The sequence below is a fragment of the Dermochelys coriacea genome, chromosome 14 (assembly GCF_009764565.3).
Source record: "Dermochelys coriacea isolate rDerCor1 chromosome 14, rDerCor1.pri.v4, whole genome shotgun sequence".
Taxonomy (NCBI): domain Eukaryota; kingdom Metazoa; phylum Chordata; order Testudines; family Dermochelyidae; genus Dermochelys; species Dermochelys coriacea.
In genome coordinates this window covers 610,516-627,288 of record NC_050081.1, presented here as the reverse complement: position 1 = coordinate 627,288, position 16,773 = coordinate 610,516, and the positions used below count along the sequence as shown (strand labels likewise).

General features: G+C 44.9%; 1 protein-coding gene across 9 annotated transcripts in view; it reads left to right on the top strand.

Annotated features, from left to right (window-relative positions):
* The window catches only part of ASPSCR1 (ASPSCR1 tether for SLC2A4, UBX domain containing), a 93,462-nt gene that overhangs the window by 14,805 nt on the left and 61,884 nt on the right, over window positions 1–16,773 (top strand). For 8 of the 9 annotated variants that reach the window (XM_043496501.1, XM_043496504.1, XM_043496503.1 and 5 more), the window contains one exon: window positions 9,195–9,295. The exons of the other annotated variant lie outside the window; for it this stretch is intronic. In XM_043496501.1, coding sequence (XP_043352436.1) covers window positions 9,195–9,295 — 101 coding nt within the window. The remainder of the gene's footprint in view (window positions 1–9,194; window positions 9,296–16,773) is intronic. 9 annotated transcript variants of the gene reach the window in all.

Genomic DNA, 16,773 nt, shown 5'->3' with positions numbered 1-16,773 from the left:
CACTGAATGTTCTGAACTGAAATTATAAAAGGGCCATGCAGCCACAACTGCCTCTGCTCCTTCCTTTCTGTAGCCCTCTGCAGGTGTTAAAGACCTTATTTTTGTACCTAGAGCAATTTCTTGAGGTTTTGACCCAAACATCCTTAATTTGTAGTGTAGTGTAGTATAGTTAGCTAGGTGGGAAGCTTTCAGTAGTTGCATGTTACACATATAGGCTTTCTTCTGGATTTAGGGCTTTCTTTTACGTCAGTCATGGCTGGTCAGGCCTTCAAGGACTTGAATAAGAAGACAGGTTTCAGAGTAGCAGCTGTGTTAATCTGTATTCGCAAAAAGAAAACTTGTAGCACCTTAGAGGACTTGTAGCACCTTCGAGACTAAGAAATGTATTTGAGCATAAGCTTTTGTGAGCTACAGGTCATTTCATAGGATGCATTCAGTGGAAAATACAGTGAGGAGATTTATATACACACACAGAGAACATGAAGCAATGGTATTATCATACACACTGTAAGGAGAGTGATCACTTAAGATGAGCTATTACCAGCAGGAGAGTGGGGCGGGGGGGGGGTGGAGAGAAAGAAAACCTTTAGTAGTGATAATCAAGATAGATTATCTATTCAGGGGACACCATCATAGGGCCTAATCACATCAGCCACACTATCAGAGGTTCGTTCATAGAATCATAGAATATCAGGGTTGGAAGGGACCCCAGAAGGTCATCTAGTCCAACCCCCTGCTCAAAGCAGGACCAAGTCCCAGTTAAATCATCCTAGCCAGGGCTTTGTCAAGCCTGACCTTAAAAACCTCTAAGGAAGGAGATTCTACCACCTCCCTAGGTAACGCATTCCAGTGTTTCACCACCCTCTTAGTGAAAAAGTTTTTCCTAATATCCAATCTAAACCTCCCTCATTGCAACTTGAGACCATTACTCCTCGTTCTGTCATCTGCTACCATTGAGAACAGTCTAGAGCCATCCTCTTTGAAACCCCCTTTCAGGTAGTTAAAAGCAGCTATCAAATCCCCCCTCATTCTTCTCTTCTGCAGACTAAACAATCCCAGCTCCCTCAGCCTCTCCTCATAAGTCATGTGCTCTAGACCCCTAATCATTTTTGTTGCCCTTCGCTGTACTCTTTCCAATTTATCCACATCCTTCTTGTAGTGTGGGGCCCAAAACTGGACACAGTACTCCAGATGAGGCCTCACCAGTGTCGAATAGAGGGGAACGATCACGTCCCTCGATCTGCTCGCTATGCCCCTACTTATACATCCCAAAATGCCATTGGCCTTCTTGGCAACAAGGGCACACTGCTGACTCATATCCAGCTTCTCGTCCACTGTCACCCCTAGGTCCTTTTCCGCAGAACTGCTGCCGAGCCATTCGGTCCCTAGTCTGTAGCGGTGCATTGGATTCTTCCATCCTAAGTGCAGGACCCTGCACTTATCCTTATTGAACCTCATTAGATTTCTTTTGGCCCAATCCTCCAATTTGTCTAGGTCCTTCTGTATCCTATCCCTCCCCTCCAGCGTATCTACCACTCCTCCCAGTTTAGTATCATCCGCAAATTTGCTGAGAGTGCAATCCACACCATCCTCCAGATCATTTATGAAGATATTGAACAAAACGGGCCCCAGGACCGACCCCTGGGGCACTCCACTTGACACCGGCTGCCAACTAGACATGGAGCCATTGATCACTACCCGTTGAGCCCGACAATCTAGCCAGCTTTCTACCCACCTTATAGTGCATTCATCCGGCCCATACTTCCTTAACTTGCTGACAAGAATGCTGTGGGAGACCGTGTCAAAAGCTTTGCTAAAGTCAAGAAACAATACATCCACTGCTTTCCCTTCATCCACAGAACCAGTAATCTCATCATAAAAGGCGATTAGATTAGTCAGGCATGACCTTCCCTTGGTGAATCCATGCTGACTGTTCCTGATCACTTTCCTCTCCTCTAAGTGCTTCAGGATTGATTCTTTGAGGACCTGCTCCATGATTTTTCCAGGGACTGAGGTGAGGCTGACTGGCCTGTAGTTCCCAGGATCCTCCTTCTTCCCTTTTTTAAAGATGGGCACTACATTAGCCTTTTTCCAGTCATCCGGGACTTCCCCCGTTCGCCACGAGTTTTCAAAGATAATGGCCAAGGGCTCTGCAATCACAGCCGCCAATTCCTTCAGCACTCTCGGATGCAATTCGTCCGGCCCCATGGACTTGTGCACGTCCAGCTTTTCTAAATAGTCCCTAACCACCTCTATCTCTACAGAGGGCTGGCCATCTCTTCCCCATTTTGTGATGCCCAGCACAGCAGTCTGGGAGCTGACCTTGTTAGTGAAAACAGAGGCAAAAAAAGCATTGAGTACATTAGCTTTTTCCACATCCTCTGTCACTAGCTTGCCTCCCTCATTCAGTAAGGGGCCCACACTTTCCTTGGCTTTCTTCTTGTTGCCACATACCTGAAGAAACCCTTCTTGTTACTCTTGACATCTCTTGCTAGCTGCAGCTCCAGGTGCGATTTGGCCCTCCTGATATCTTTCCTACATGCCCGAGCAATATTTTTATACTCTTCCCTGGTCATATGTCCAACCTTCCACTTCTTGTAAGCTTCTTTTTTATGTTTAAGATCCGCTAGGATTTCACCATTAAGCCAAGCTGGTCGCCTGCCATATTTACTATTCTTTCGACTCATCGGGATGGTTTGTCCCTGTAACCTCAACAGGGATTCCTTGAAATACAGCCAGCACTCCTGGACTCCCTTCCCTTTCATGTTAGTCCCCCAGGGGATCCTGGCCATCTGTTCCCTGAGGGAGTCAAAGTCTGCTTTCCTGAAGTCCAGGGTCCGTATCCTGCTGCTTACCTTTCTTCCCTGCGTCAGGATCCTGAACTCAACCAACTCATGGTCACTGCCTCCCAGATTCCCATCCACTTTTGCTTCCCCCACTAATTCTACCCGGTTTGTGAGCAGCAGGTCAAGAAAAGCGCTCCCCCTAGTTGGCTCCCCTAGCACTTGCACCAGGAAATTGTCCCCTACGCTTTCCAAAAACTTCCTGGATTGTCTATGCACCGCTGTATTGCTCTCCCAGCAGATATCAGGAAAATTAAAGTCACCCATGAGAATCAGGGCATGCGATCTAGTAGCTTCCGTGAGTTGCCGGAAGAAAGCCTCATCCACCTCATCCCCCTGGTCCGGTGGTCTATAGCAGACTCCCACCATGACATCACTCTTGTTGCACACACTTCTAAACTTAATCCAGAGACACTCAGGTTTTTCCACAGTTTCGTACCGGAGCTCTGAGCAGTCATACTGCTCCCTTACATACAGTGCTACTCCCCCACCTTTTCTGCCCTGCCTGTCCTTCCTGAACAGTTTATAACCATCCATGACTGTACTCCAGTCATGTGAGTTATCCCACCAAGTCTCTGTTATTCCAATCACGTCATAATTCCTTGACATCACCAGGACCTCCAGTTCTCCCTGCTTGTTTCCAAGGCTTTGTGCATTTGTATATAAGCACTTGAGATAACCTGTTGATCGCCCCTCATTCCCAGTATGAGGCAGGAGCCCTCCCCTCACAGACATTCCTGCCTGTGCTTCCTCCCGGTATCCCGCTTTCCCACTTACCTCAGGGCTTTGGTCTCCTTCCCCCGGTGAACCTAGTTTAAAGCCCTCCTCACTAGGTTAGCCAGCCTGCTGGCAAAGATGTTCTTCCCTCTCTTCGTAAGATGGAGCCCGTCTCTGCCCAGCACTCCTCCTTCATGGAACACCATCCCATGGTCAAAGAATCCAAAGCCTTCTCTCCGACACCACCTGCGTAGCCATTCGTTGACCTCCACGATTCGACGGTCCCTACCCAGGCCTTTTCCTTCCACGGGGAGGATGGAGTTCACCTGCACATCCACCAATGTGATATATGCCATCATGTGCCAGCAATGCCCCTCTGCCATGTACATTGGTGAAACTGGACAGTCTCTACGTAAAAGAATAAATGGACACAAATCAGACGTCAAGAATTATAACATTCAAAAACCAGTCGGAGAACACTTTAATCACTCTGGTCACTCGATTACAGACCTAAGAGTGGCTATTCTACAACAAAAAAAACTTCAAAAACAGACTCCACCGAGAGACTGCTGAATTGGAATTCATTTGCAAACTGAATGCAATTAACTTGGGCTTTGAATAGAGAGTGGGAGTGGAGGGTCATTACACAAAGTAAAACTATTTCCCCAAGTTTATTTCCCTCCCCCCGCCCCCAACTGTTCCTCATACGTTCTTGTCAACTGCTGGAAATGGCCCACCTTGATTATCTCTACAAAAGGTTCCCCCCGCCCCCGATCTCCTGCTGGTAATAGCTCACCTTAAGTGATCACTCTCGTTACAGTGTGTATGGTAACACCCATTGTTTCATGTTCTCTATGTATATAAATCTCCCTACTGTATTTTCCACTGAATGCATCCGATGAAGTGAGCTGTAGCTCACAAAGCTTATGCTCAAATAAATTTGTTAGTCTCTAAGATGCCACAAGTACTCCTTTTCTTTTTGTGAATAAGAAGAGTGGATTGAAGTGATGTGTGTTGTACCTCCATGGTCCCACATGTGGATGTGCTCAATTGCTGTTTGTTGTGCCTGAGGGAAGCCCATTCCCCAAACTGATGCTTAGTCTGTGCCTGCACCAGAAGGTTGTGGAAGGTCTAGGTCATCCTTATTTCGGAGGCCTTATGAGAACAGTTATTCATTCTGATACTGGATCAGTCCTGTGTTCCTGTGAATGGACAGAGGTGGCTGCCTTTGACTTCATGTCCCTGGTGCCAAAGAAGACCATGCCAGATTGGTCTGGGGCTGATGACTATACAGAGTAAATTTTCTGGTATCAAGGCCTAACTGGCCTTGAGAAATGAGCACTTAGAAATCTGAATTGGCCTTGGGACTAAGGACCATGTTAGTGTGGGTACTTTATTGGTGCCAGGAACTTGGGTGTCTAAGAAACCTGGTATTAAGTAGGTAGGCACTTCATGAGGGTGCCAAGACGGTCCCTTGGCACGAAAGGGCTTTATTCTCTTGGGACACTCTGGTGCCAGCAGCTTTTCTGGTACTGAGGAAATCTGTGTAGGGCCTCTTCAGCACCTTTTCCTCAGCCTCAAGTGGATCTTAGCCCTGGTCTACACTGCGAGGGCGGGGTCAACCTAAGATACACCGTAGCTGAAATTGCGTATCTTAGGTCGACTTACCTGGCCATGAGGACGGCGGCGAGTTGACTGCTGCCGCTCCCCCATCAACTCCGCTTCCACCTCTTGCGAACTGGAGTTGATGGGGAGCGCGTTCGGGGATCGATTTATCGTGTCTAGATGGGATGTGATAAATTGATCCCCGATAGATCTGCCTTTAGTTTTGCGGAGGCTTTGATTCATAGATATTAAGGTCAGAAGGAACCATTATGATCATCTAGTCTGATCTCCTGCACAACGCAGGCGCTGACTCACTCCCGCGATAAACCTCTCATCTATGTCTGAGCTACTGAAGTCCTCAAATCATGGTTTAAAGACTTCAAGGAGCAGAGACTCCTCCAGCAAGTGACCCGTGCCCCATGCTACAGAGGAACACGAAAAACCTCCGTGGCCTCTTCCAATCTGCCCTGGAGGAAAATTCCTTCCCGACCTCAAATATGGCGATCAGCTGAACCCTGAGCATATGGGCAAGATTCACCAGCCAGATACCCAGGAAAGAATTCTCTGTAGTAACTCAGATCCCACCCCATCTAACATCCCATCACAGGCCATTGGGCCTATTTACCATGAATATTTAAAGATCAATTAATTGCCAAAATCATGTTATCCCATCATACCATCTTCTCCATAAACTTAGGAGTTTAATCTTAAAGCCAGATAGGTCTTTTGCCCCTACTGCTTCCCTTGGAAGGCTATTCCAAAACTTCACCCCTCTCATGGTTAGAAACCTTGGTCTAATTTCAAGTCTAAACTTCCCGATGACCAGTTTATATCCATTTGTTCTTGTGTCCACATAGGTACTGAGCTTAAATAATTCCTCTCCCTCTCCGGTATTTATCCCTCTGATATATTTATAGAGAGCAATCCTATCTCCCCTCAACCTTCTTTTGGTTAGGCTAAACAAGCCAAGCTCCTTGAGTCTCCTTTCATAAGATAGGTTTTCCGTTCCTCGGATCATCCTAGTAATTCTTCTCTGTACCTGTTCCAGTTTGAATTCATCCTTCTTAAACATGGGAGACCAGAACTCTCTCAGTATTCCAGATGAGGTCTCACCAGTGCCTTGTATAAAGGTACTAAAACCTCCTTTTCTCTACTGGAAATACCTCGCCTGATTCATCCCAAGACCACATTAGCTTTTTTTTCACGCCCATAACATATTGGTGGCTCATAGTCATCCTGTGATCAACCAATACTCCAAGGTCCTTCTCCTCCTTTGGTGCTGTGCTTGGCTGCCATCAAGCATAGGGGAAAGAAAAATCCTGGGAGGAGAAGAGCAGCTTCATTCTTGCCACAGACCTGACCCTTGAGTTCGTGATTGCCAGTCTGGCTTACTGCAACTCATTTTATTTAGCAATGAAGCCCCATGCTCTGTAAAAGCTTCAACTAGTTAAAAAAACACAATAGTCCATCTGCTTACTAAAAAGGTCACCTGGAATTCTGCACTGTCTTCTGTGAGTACAGTTCAAGGTCTTTTGTCCTGATGCTCAAAGCCCTCTATGGGATTGGCCCTTGTTACCTGAGAGATTGAGGTCTTTCAGCACCTGTGACTTCCTTTCACAGATGCATTCTATAAGAACAGTAAAACCATTGACAGATACGGAGAGACATGTGAGTGCAGAAGACAGAACATTCACAAGAGCTAATCTTAAACTATGGAATTCATGCCCTAAATGTGTGCTATTACGTGGAACTCAAATTAACAGATCATTGGAATGTATCCAGTGTTTTGAGCCCATTTGCCGCCTGTAAAGAAGGCTTTTCATTTCCAGAACTGTTTGAAAATGCAGCCTTGTTTGTTTAGCCATGAATCGAAGAGAGATCTGTGAACGCGGTAGTGTGTCTTCTGAGTTAATTTGTATGTTGTACTTTGGTGCAGGTATAGTGCAGAGAACTGGGAGTCTGGAGATGTGGGTTCTAATTCTCATTCTGCTACCTACTCACTGTGAGGCTTTGGGCAAATCACTTAACATCTCTGGGCCTGAGTTTGTCTATCTGTAAAATGAGGATGATAATATTGACCTCTCCTTTATAAAGCACTTTGAGAACCTCAGAGAAGAGGCACTAGAGACAAAGTATTGTTTATTATAAATAATTATCCTTCCAGATTTATGCTTAGAAACTGACTTCCCATAAAGCAAACTATAGGAACGCTATCTTTGGCGACAGAAATCTTTCCTCTTGGCATAGAATATCAGGGTTGGAAGGGACATCGAGGTCATCTAGTCCAACTCCCTGCTCAAAGCGGAACCATGCCCAACTAAATCATCCCAACCAGGGCTTTGTCAAGCCAGACCTTAAAAACCTCTAAGGAAGGAGATTCCACCACCTCTCTAGGAAACCCATTCCAGTGCTTCACCACCCTCCTAGTGAAAAAGGTTTTCCTAATATCCAACCTAAACCTCCCCCACTGCAGCTTTTCTGTGGCCTGGCTCAGTCATTACCCCAAATCATCCTGCTGAAATCTGCCTGTTGAGGGTCCTCCACAGATAGATCTCAGCCCTCTGTGATTGGGGTTTGAGTGCCTCTGTGGTACTGTCTTCTCCCTGGCTCCTGTGCAGTCCAGTGTCTGCGCAGTGCAGGGTTAAGGGGGCAGGAGGGACTTCAGAAGTTAACAAGAATCATAAGATTTAATGCAACCCAAGGGACCTAGGGGAAGCTATGGCTAGAAGGAATTGCTTCCAACAAGGCTCCATTAGAACTATACTCGCAGGAATTAAGGGGACTGCTGGGGGCCACCATTGCTGCAGGGGAACAGAGCCTTTGCATGAATGGTTCTAGAATCAGCCAGGTTTGGGGGCAACTTTTCCAGGAAGCAAACTCTGCTCCTCAATGGGAAGATGTGTGGGGAATTCTTCTCAAGGATTTTCTAGTGGAGTTCCTTTGTAAGTGATCTCCTCTTAAGGCTTTCACTATAGGAGAGGAGGATTTGGACCATGATAGTCAGTCAAGTTTTATTGTGTTTGCCCATGCATGAGTGTGAGGGAAATTTAGCTTGTATGCCCCTGAATAAAAAATCTGACAGCACCATACACTGTATCTGTGCAGGTCATGTCAGTGTCACATTAAAAGAATCGACCCATCTGAGACTATTCAAATGGAAAGAATCAAAACTAACTGTGCTCTGTCCGCTGGGGGACTGAAAGCGGAGTGGTTAGTTTCACTCTGTGCATATTAACTAAAATCATATGGTTGTATTAGGTTTCCAGCAATGCAGGGGAAGGTTTAAATCCCAACAATCCCCAATAAAAGATGTTTACATGGCATTTAAAAAAAAATTAAATGTTTCTGTTCAACTATGGTTTCTAAAAATTTGCTTTTAAAGCAACCCTTAGGTGTGCCCCAGCCTCCATGCATCTTCAGACTGCTTTCTGCTGGTCTTGTGGGAGTGTTGCAAACATAGAGAATTCCATCCTGTGGCCACCCCTTCATAGAATCACAATATCATTCATAACTTATTTCTGCACATAGGGATAGCTGTTTTAGGCATCCTCCCCATCCTCCCCCAGTATTACATTTGGAGTGGGAGTTACAAACTGTGCATTACTGCTTTGTATTTGGGGAGAAAATCTGGAACCAAGAACAGACTCTGAGATGGGATCACTGTATTCTCAAGTCACTTCTTTGGAATTAATGTTTTGAAGTTCAGAATGACTCTGATGGCTGCCAGTCAGGAACATAAATAAAACACAGGACTGGAAGTCAGGACTCTAAGGTTCTATTCACAGCTCTTCCATTGACTCACTCTATATGATTTTGGGCAAGTTATCTTGCCTCTCCTATTTTCTCACTAATTGTAAATTGGAAATTATATTGACATATACCTCCTGGGGCTTGTGAAGTAATTCCTTAATAGTTTGTAAGATGCTTGATTCAGCCTTGGATAGGAGGTCCTAGAGATGAAGTACCTTAAAAAAATTGTGAAGAAATTGAATTTCCACCCTGTCCTTAACAGTGGATTTTCCCTTTTAGGTTCAGATTGCATTGCAGTTGAACAGTGGTTCCCGGTTACAGGACACCTTTCACTCTGGCCAGACACTGTGGGAACTTCTCAGCCATTTTACACAAACCAGGTGAGCAATGAGGCACGTAGAAGGGAAAGGGCTTGTTTCCAGGGACACTTCCAACAGTCAGCTGTAGAAGGATGGATAGCTACCACTTTTAGACATTGTCAACAGACACTTGGAGATTTCTATATATTATATGTATTTTTATTGTGCTCTCTACTCTCTTACATTCTGCTCATGTCTTATTAAATTACATTGATTCATAGTTAGACCAGGATAAAAAAGAGAATGTAACTTCTTGCTTCAGAATATAAAGCAACCACTAAGTCCCTGAGGCTAGGAATAAACTTCCCTGTGGACCTGTTACTGTATGTGTCCATTATGGGGACTTACATTGAAGTATTTGCTCCTGCCAGAGGTGGGGGCTGGACTAGATGGACCACAGGTGTGTCTGCTCTGGCAGTTCTTGTGTTCTGACAAGTGGGGTTCTTTCTTAAACAAACGGCTGGTTTCCTCTGAACACTTTGGGGAAGCCTGGAGTACAGGCTAAAGTGGCATTTTCAAACCATTGACTAGATCTTGTTTAAAGAGAAGGGTTTCATGCCTGTTCCTGCTGTCTTGCTCTAGCAAGAAAGAACTTCATAAATATTTCTAAGGATTAAGAAGTTTCTGTTGTTTGCCTCAACTTTGCTGCAATCTACATTCAGTGATTTCTTCTGTCTTTAGTTGACTCAAGAACAATAGCAGCATTTTTTTAAAATGTCAAACTAATAAACTCTACTCCAAAGACAATTCTGCTCTTTGATTTTGTTTTTGTTGTTTGTGGCTTTGGAAGGCTGAGCCTCTTGAAGCTGAGGCAAATTCTGCCAGTTCTGCCAGGAGTAGTATGGAGTATTTCAGCTTCCCGTTTTTTTAGCAGGATTTACCTTTTGCTAATGTGCTGTTTCTTCTGGCCTTGTCTGCCTATTTTATTCTTTCATTTGCTCAGTTCCCACTTTCTGGCTCGTTCTCTGGGCTTTTTCTAACTTGATGGGAGAATTTCTGTTGAATTTGAAGCTCTTGCACCATGATGCAGATGCTATGCTGCAATGTTGTGTAACTGGAAGCTGGTTTGAGTACTGAAACAATTTAAATACCCATCTAAAAAAAGTAAGTGATTCAGTATCATGCCAAACCCTCCAAAGGCTCCCAGTGCTCTGACACTAGGACTTCTAGGAAATAAAAGGTCCTATGGAATAATCTGATGAGTAACAGCATGCAGATGAATGTCTCAGTCTATGTCAACCGTGTATGATTAACATTTTTAATTTCATGTGATAACTGATACATAAGGTCTCTACAGGAATGTGATCTAAGGAGTTGGGGGCCGGGGGGAAGAAAACTCCTGTCCTTTCCCCCATTCCTCAGAGCTGGGTGCTGGAGGAGCTTGTATCCAGGTTTCCCAAATACTTTTGGTCTTATTGCTTTTAAAGTCCCTTTGATAGTGGGACCAATTGAGGAGTTCAAATGTGCGGAAGTTCAGGCAATTCCTGGCATAGACTGAATTAGTATATTTCCTAAAGCTGCAAATGGAGGATAAAGTGTCCCCTGTGAGCAGATGTGGTTATGAACCAAGAGCAGTACATGCTATGGCTCAGGCAGGCTGGCCTTGGGCTGTGGAGACAGTGCTCAATGTAATTTTTCAGAGCAGAACTTCGCATCATGTCTTGGAGTGTTAGAGGGCAGCATCAATCCTTTGCCAGCCAGTGGCTGGGGGCTACTGAAAAACTGAAGCTTGCTGATTTCTCCTCTACCATTGGAATACGCTATCTTTGCTAGGGCCCAAGAAACTGCATAGTACACACTAGTCCTGAAGAGCTTGCCTTTGGCACAGGTTCTGAGGGGAAGTAATCGTTACTTTTTAGGTCTCTCCCTTGTTTGATACATGGGAAGAAAGTTGTTTGGGTTGGCTGAATGCACGATCCAAAAACAGGTCCTTTAAGGCAATTTAAACTAAGGACAAAAGAAAACAGAGATGTTTGATACTAAAACAGCTGCCTGAGTACCCTTCTCAGAAGGACAAGAAAGCTGACATGCTGGTGACTGGGGAGGAATTATTAAGTTTAAACTACAGTAAATTGAATGGCTCTAGTAACCCAAAACATCCATTCTAAAGATAACATACGTGTAGGATTCTCACTTTTGGGTCTTAGCTCCTTCATGTGAGACTGGGAGAACTCCTGTAGCACTTTGGTTTTGGTTTTTGTTTTTAAATTGTAAGGGCAGGTACCTGGGTAAAGCGTTCGCCAGTTTCCCTTCCAGTAGTCACACACCAAGCATTCCTGAGTTTAAATTTTCCCCTCTGTATATTCTAGTATCACAGAGACTCTTGCATCATCCTGGTAATGGGTGACCCTCCCCACCTCCCCCAGAACTTTCTGCCCTTGTCCCAGTCTAGGGACTATCCATAATTAGAAGCAGACTTCCAAACACCACCTGTTCATATTGTGACCACAGATGTATGTAACAGAAGAATACATGGACGTGGACTTCTCACCATGGGAATTTAGTCCCTCCAGGAATGGCTGTGGCACAAAAATGTTCTGGAGACAAGGATGGTCCTGTCTGCATTAAGGACCTTTGGAGACCTAATAAGTGTGGTCCTGGTTCAAACAGATAATTAGGTGGTCTTATCTTACATAAACAAGCAAAGAGGCACTGGAACCTATATGGATATGTAAACCTCCTGCATCCCACAAAAGATTCTTTATAGCCATGTACCTGGCAGGGAAGTGAATAAGACTGTAGGTGCACTGCAGGTGATCCACGTTAGCTCCTCATGAATGATTTCTGGATCAAAAAGTGGCAGACTGGAAGATCTTCTTCCAGTGATGGACAGCAGAGGCAAATCTCTTCCTACTCACTTCCCCGCATGCTTTGTGTCAAAAAATACTTGGGTTCTACTTGGGTCAAATTAAAAGGACAAACCAAGTTCTTGTTTTTTGACATGAGTTCACTGGGCAATGTTGTCAGTAAGAAGACTCTGCCTACATGGTCGTGTCACGAAATAGTCATGGCAAGGCTCACTCAGTTTGAGATGTCTGCCTCAGATATGTCTTCATCCTGTACATATGCAATGCTGCAATAATGGTCTTCTCTCTACACATTTACCAAAGCAGCATTGCTTGTATTGGGATGCAGGAGGGGACTCCTGTTTTGTAGTAGCTCCAGGATAGGTGGAGGCTGAACTCTCTTAACCACAAGCAAGTTTTTCTTTTGGGATATCTCATTTTCAGTTGGTCACATTTTAAATATTTTCTTTAATTGTTGATTCATCTTCAGGCTTGAATGCTGAGCCTGATTATCGTGAGGTATTTGTAGTCCTCTTCTCTAAAACGTCAGCTCCCTAAACCTTCTCTGTTCACACTGTTGGTATTGTCCTTAGCTATGTCACTTGTTACAGCTTTACTCACTTGTCTTTTTGCTTCCTTTTCAAGAGTAGTGATCGTGCTCCTGTGATGTCATTAGAGAAGAGAAAACTTCATTTGTCTCTGAGATTATGCTCTTGGAGGGCTCTTAGTGCTCCACTCACCTCCTATCAAAAGTCTGGAGGATTATCTCTGAGATGTTTTTCTTAGTTTTGTTTTTTTAAGGAATATTTTTTTGATCACATGTTGATCATATTTGGATCTGCCTCGGACTTTGAGAGCTCCACCTCAATGCCATCAGTCAGAACTGACTAGAATGATTGGAGAGAATGGAATATGAGACAGGAAGGGGCTGGACAGATGTTCTGTCTCACTGCCCTCAAGGGTTTAAACACCCCACCCCCGATAGAGCCGAGGGCATTTCAGCCTTGTGTTAAGGAGCTAAGACCCAGGGGTGTCAGTAATGTTATAAGGAAGTCCCCCTTTTAACGGAGGAAATACCTGCTGTCTAGTGGGGAAGCCATCTGTGTGCAGTGAGTGATAAATAACCTCTCTACAGCTCGCTCACACATCAGCTAGTGTTTCCTCAGTTAAAAAAGAAAAGGAGTACTTGTGGCACCTTAGAGACTAACAAATTTATATGAGCATAAGCTTTCGTGAGCTACAGCTCACTTCATCGGATGCATCGGATGAAGTGAGCTGTAGCTCACGAAAGCTTATGCTTTAATAAATTTGTTAGTCTCTAAGGTGCCACAAGTACTCCTTTTCTTTTTTGCGAACACAGACTAACACGGCTGCTACTCCTGAAATCAGTTAAAAATGTGAGCTCTTTCTTGTGTGATTTGGTTTCATGGAGTGGTCTCATTTGCTGTGGGTTATTGTAACACCAACTTAATAGTTAAGATACATACAGCTCTTTGAAGATGTAAAGTGCTACAGAAATGTTAAGAATTATTAACTTCACTCCATCAGACACAGGTGGGATTTCCTACCCTCTGGGAGGTGAGATCAGCAGTTTGGATGGACTTTTCATTAAATGCAGGAAGCAGCAAAGATGCCATATGTGACTTGGTCATGTATCATTTGGACTGATGGTCTCTTGGCTGAAGTCACTGACTTATGGTTACTTCTGTGTGGGTCCTGGTAGCCTTAAGTTAGTTCTCTGTTTGTTGGCTTTTGCTGCATCCTTCCTTGGGCTTTCCCTTTGGAGATGTTTTCCTGGAGAGCTCTGCTGCCTGAAATGCATAAGGGGAAGTCTTCTAAACCCACTGGAATTTCCCTCGGGTCTCCAGTGTCCATCTCTGCTAATTGAGTCTGAAGAAAGTCTGGAAGCTATTGCAGGCTGCTCCTCCTCTCAATGTGCTGGTCTCCTTGCACAAGATGTTTACAGGTCCTGTCAGATTACTACATGAGGGAATCTAATCTGCCTGCTTTCCCCTTCTGAAGAACAGCACATCAAAGAAATAGCACTGTGTTTGATGTGTCTGCTTGCCTCAGTGAATGCACGTAATGGATTAGCAGCCGCTGGAGGAGGAGCCTGCTGGCTTCCAGCAGTTACACAAAAACAAATCTCTTGGATCTTTGATTTGTGTCTGCCCTACAGAGACTGGATTGAGGCACGTGGTCCTGCACGCCCCACCTCTGGCAGCAGAATTAGGGGATGCTGTCCCTTTTCTCTCTCCCACTCCTGCCCATCTGGCAGCTTCCTCTGTTTCTGTAAATTCTTTCACTTAAACAGTGTTTGTTTGCCCTGATGTTTGTGAAGAACATTCTGTCACTCTGACCCTGTGCTGTTGTTTATTTGCGGTAGTACCCACTATAAAAAGAATGTGCTTTGATCCAAGGAGCTCACAATCTAAGAACAAACATGTAGACAGAGGTCAGGGGAAGGGAAATAACAATAGATAATGTATACAAGTCAAACTTGTTCACTATAAACTAGGTCTTTTTGATAGGGTGCCACCATGCCTCAGTTTCCTCCTCTTCCAGCTAGTAGTCTGCCATCTCTCCTGGTAGTTAAGGAATTTGGAGTTTGAATGATGAGGCCTCTGGCCAGTTCTCCATTTTAGTATGCCCTTTTGGGGGGTTAACAAAACAAGTTTTAAAACACAAATTGTACACTGCTATCCTCCCTGGTCTTGGTGGTCCTTTGGCCCTTGCTGCAGGTTGACCACAGCTTTCTTCCTAGGGACTGGATGGTCCTTTCCCTAGCCTCTCTTGGGTTGGTAATCTTTTCCCTTACAGCAGGGATGTTAGATGGTCCCTTCCAGAGGTGGCACAACAATGGTGTAGGATCCCAGAATGCTTGCTCTTAAAGGGCCCAAGAATTGTAACACGTGTCCCAACTACCAGTGCCTTGTTACAGGCCAGAATGGAGGCTACTGTAGTAATTAAGGAGGCATATAGTGAGGGCCTAAATGAAAGATTTGACTGTGGGAATGGAGAGAGAAGGATGAATCCTGGAGAGAAGTGGCAGGACTTGGAACGGGCTGTATGTGTTGGGGTAAGGGAGGTCGGAGGAATGAAAGGTCGCCCCCAGTTGCAGACCTGTGGAGGATGGTGGTGGTAACAGCAAAGAAAAAGGAGAGTAGAGAAGAGTTTGGTGGGAAGATAAAAAGTATGATTTTGCCCATGTTCAGTTTCAGATAAGGAGACATCTAAGAGGTGGTGTTTAGAGGCTGATGTGCAGGATTGGATAGAAGGAGAGAGTTTAATAATGGAGGGGAGAGAGTTTGTGAGTCATCAGAATGTGGCAGGTAGCTGAAACCATGTAAGCTGATCAGATCATCTATAGATAGGGTGTATGAGAAGAAAAAAGGGCCAAAGATGGAGCCCTGGGGAAACCCTCACAGAGTATCAGAGAATGACCAGCTGAAAGAGTTGCTAAATGAATGGCCAGAGAGGGACAAGGAAAACCAGGAGACCGACTGTATCTTGAAAGTCTAGAAGGCTGCTTGAGACAAAATCTCTGAAAGGGGGACCTGTGCTAACTCAGAAACCTAGCAATGGGAATGTTCTTAGCAGCCATGGTAACTATCTCACTTCTGGACCCCTCCCTTCAGCAGAAACTTTGGGCTCCTCAAGGGGTTTGGGTGGAGCTTTTGCAGTGTGGGTGGAGTGTGAGCAAGGCCCAGCTACTGTTCTTTGCTTGATCCCTGCTTCCCTGTTCCATGTGATTTCTTGATTGCAGTCTCCTGAAACAGACCTGTTTTTCTGGGACCTTCAGGCTTGAGCTTACCTGTCTGTACTGGCTCTTGGTCACCCAGTGTCCTTGAGAGGTATGCTTGAGAGTAACTGTGTTATACATGATTCTAAGTGAGGAAATAAATTTGGATTCCTTCAGATCTTTGCATGCAACTCTCCCTCCCCACAGAGGGGAATTGATTGCTGGACCATAAGTCTGTGTTGAACCCTTGGCAGCCCTATTTTTGATCATTTATTGGCTCTTGGTGATGGATAAGGAAGGATTTGGTAGAAGAGCCCTCACCTTTCATAATCTGAGGGCTGAGAACAGAAAGTTTATAGCCCTAGCTCTTGCACTGAAATACTAAAGGGATTGACTGTAACCTGCCTCATGTTGAAGCCTTGCTGGGACAATGCAGAGAGCTGAAGTGCTTTTCTGCTAACTCTAGTGACTTGAATCCAAATATTGAACTCTAAAATTTAGTTAGTTTACTATTAATGCCTATTAACACAACTGAATTTTCCCCAAAACTGAAATGGTCTGTCTCCAATATTAACCTATGATCTGGTCAGTTCTGTGCAGAGGGAGAGATCCTGGAAATTCAGTCCTCATGCACCAGCAAGATGTTCACATCTTACTCTAGGAGCCCCATGCACGCACCCATCAATTACTGTCCAGCCTCCAATCTCCCTTTTCCTGGCATGGTTATCTGGAAGGTGGTAGCATCTAAGCTCCAGAAGCATATGTCCTCTGCTGTCACCCTGGACCCCTGATACTGATTTCAGACCAGGCTGCAGGACAGAAAGTCTTGCTGTTGCTGATGGATGGCTTCCCTCTGGTTCTGGATGAGAAACAAACCTTTGTGCTGAAACTGCTGGATCTCTCTGTGGCCTTCAACACTGTTGGTCATTCCATGCCTGGAAGAGATCTGCAGTTACATGAAGAATAGTTGG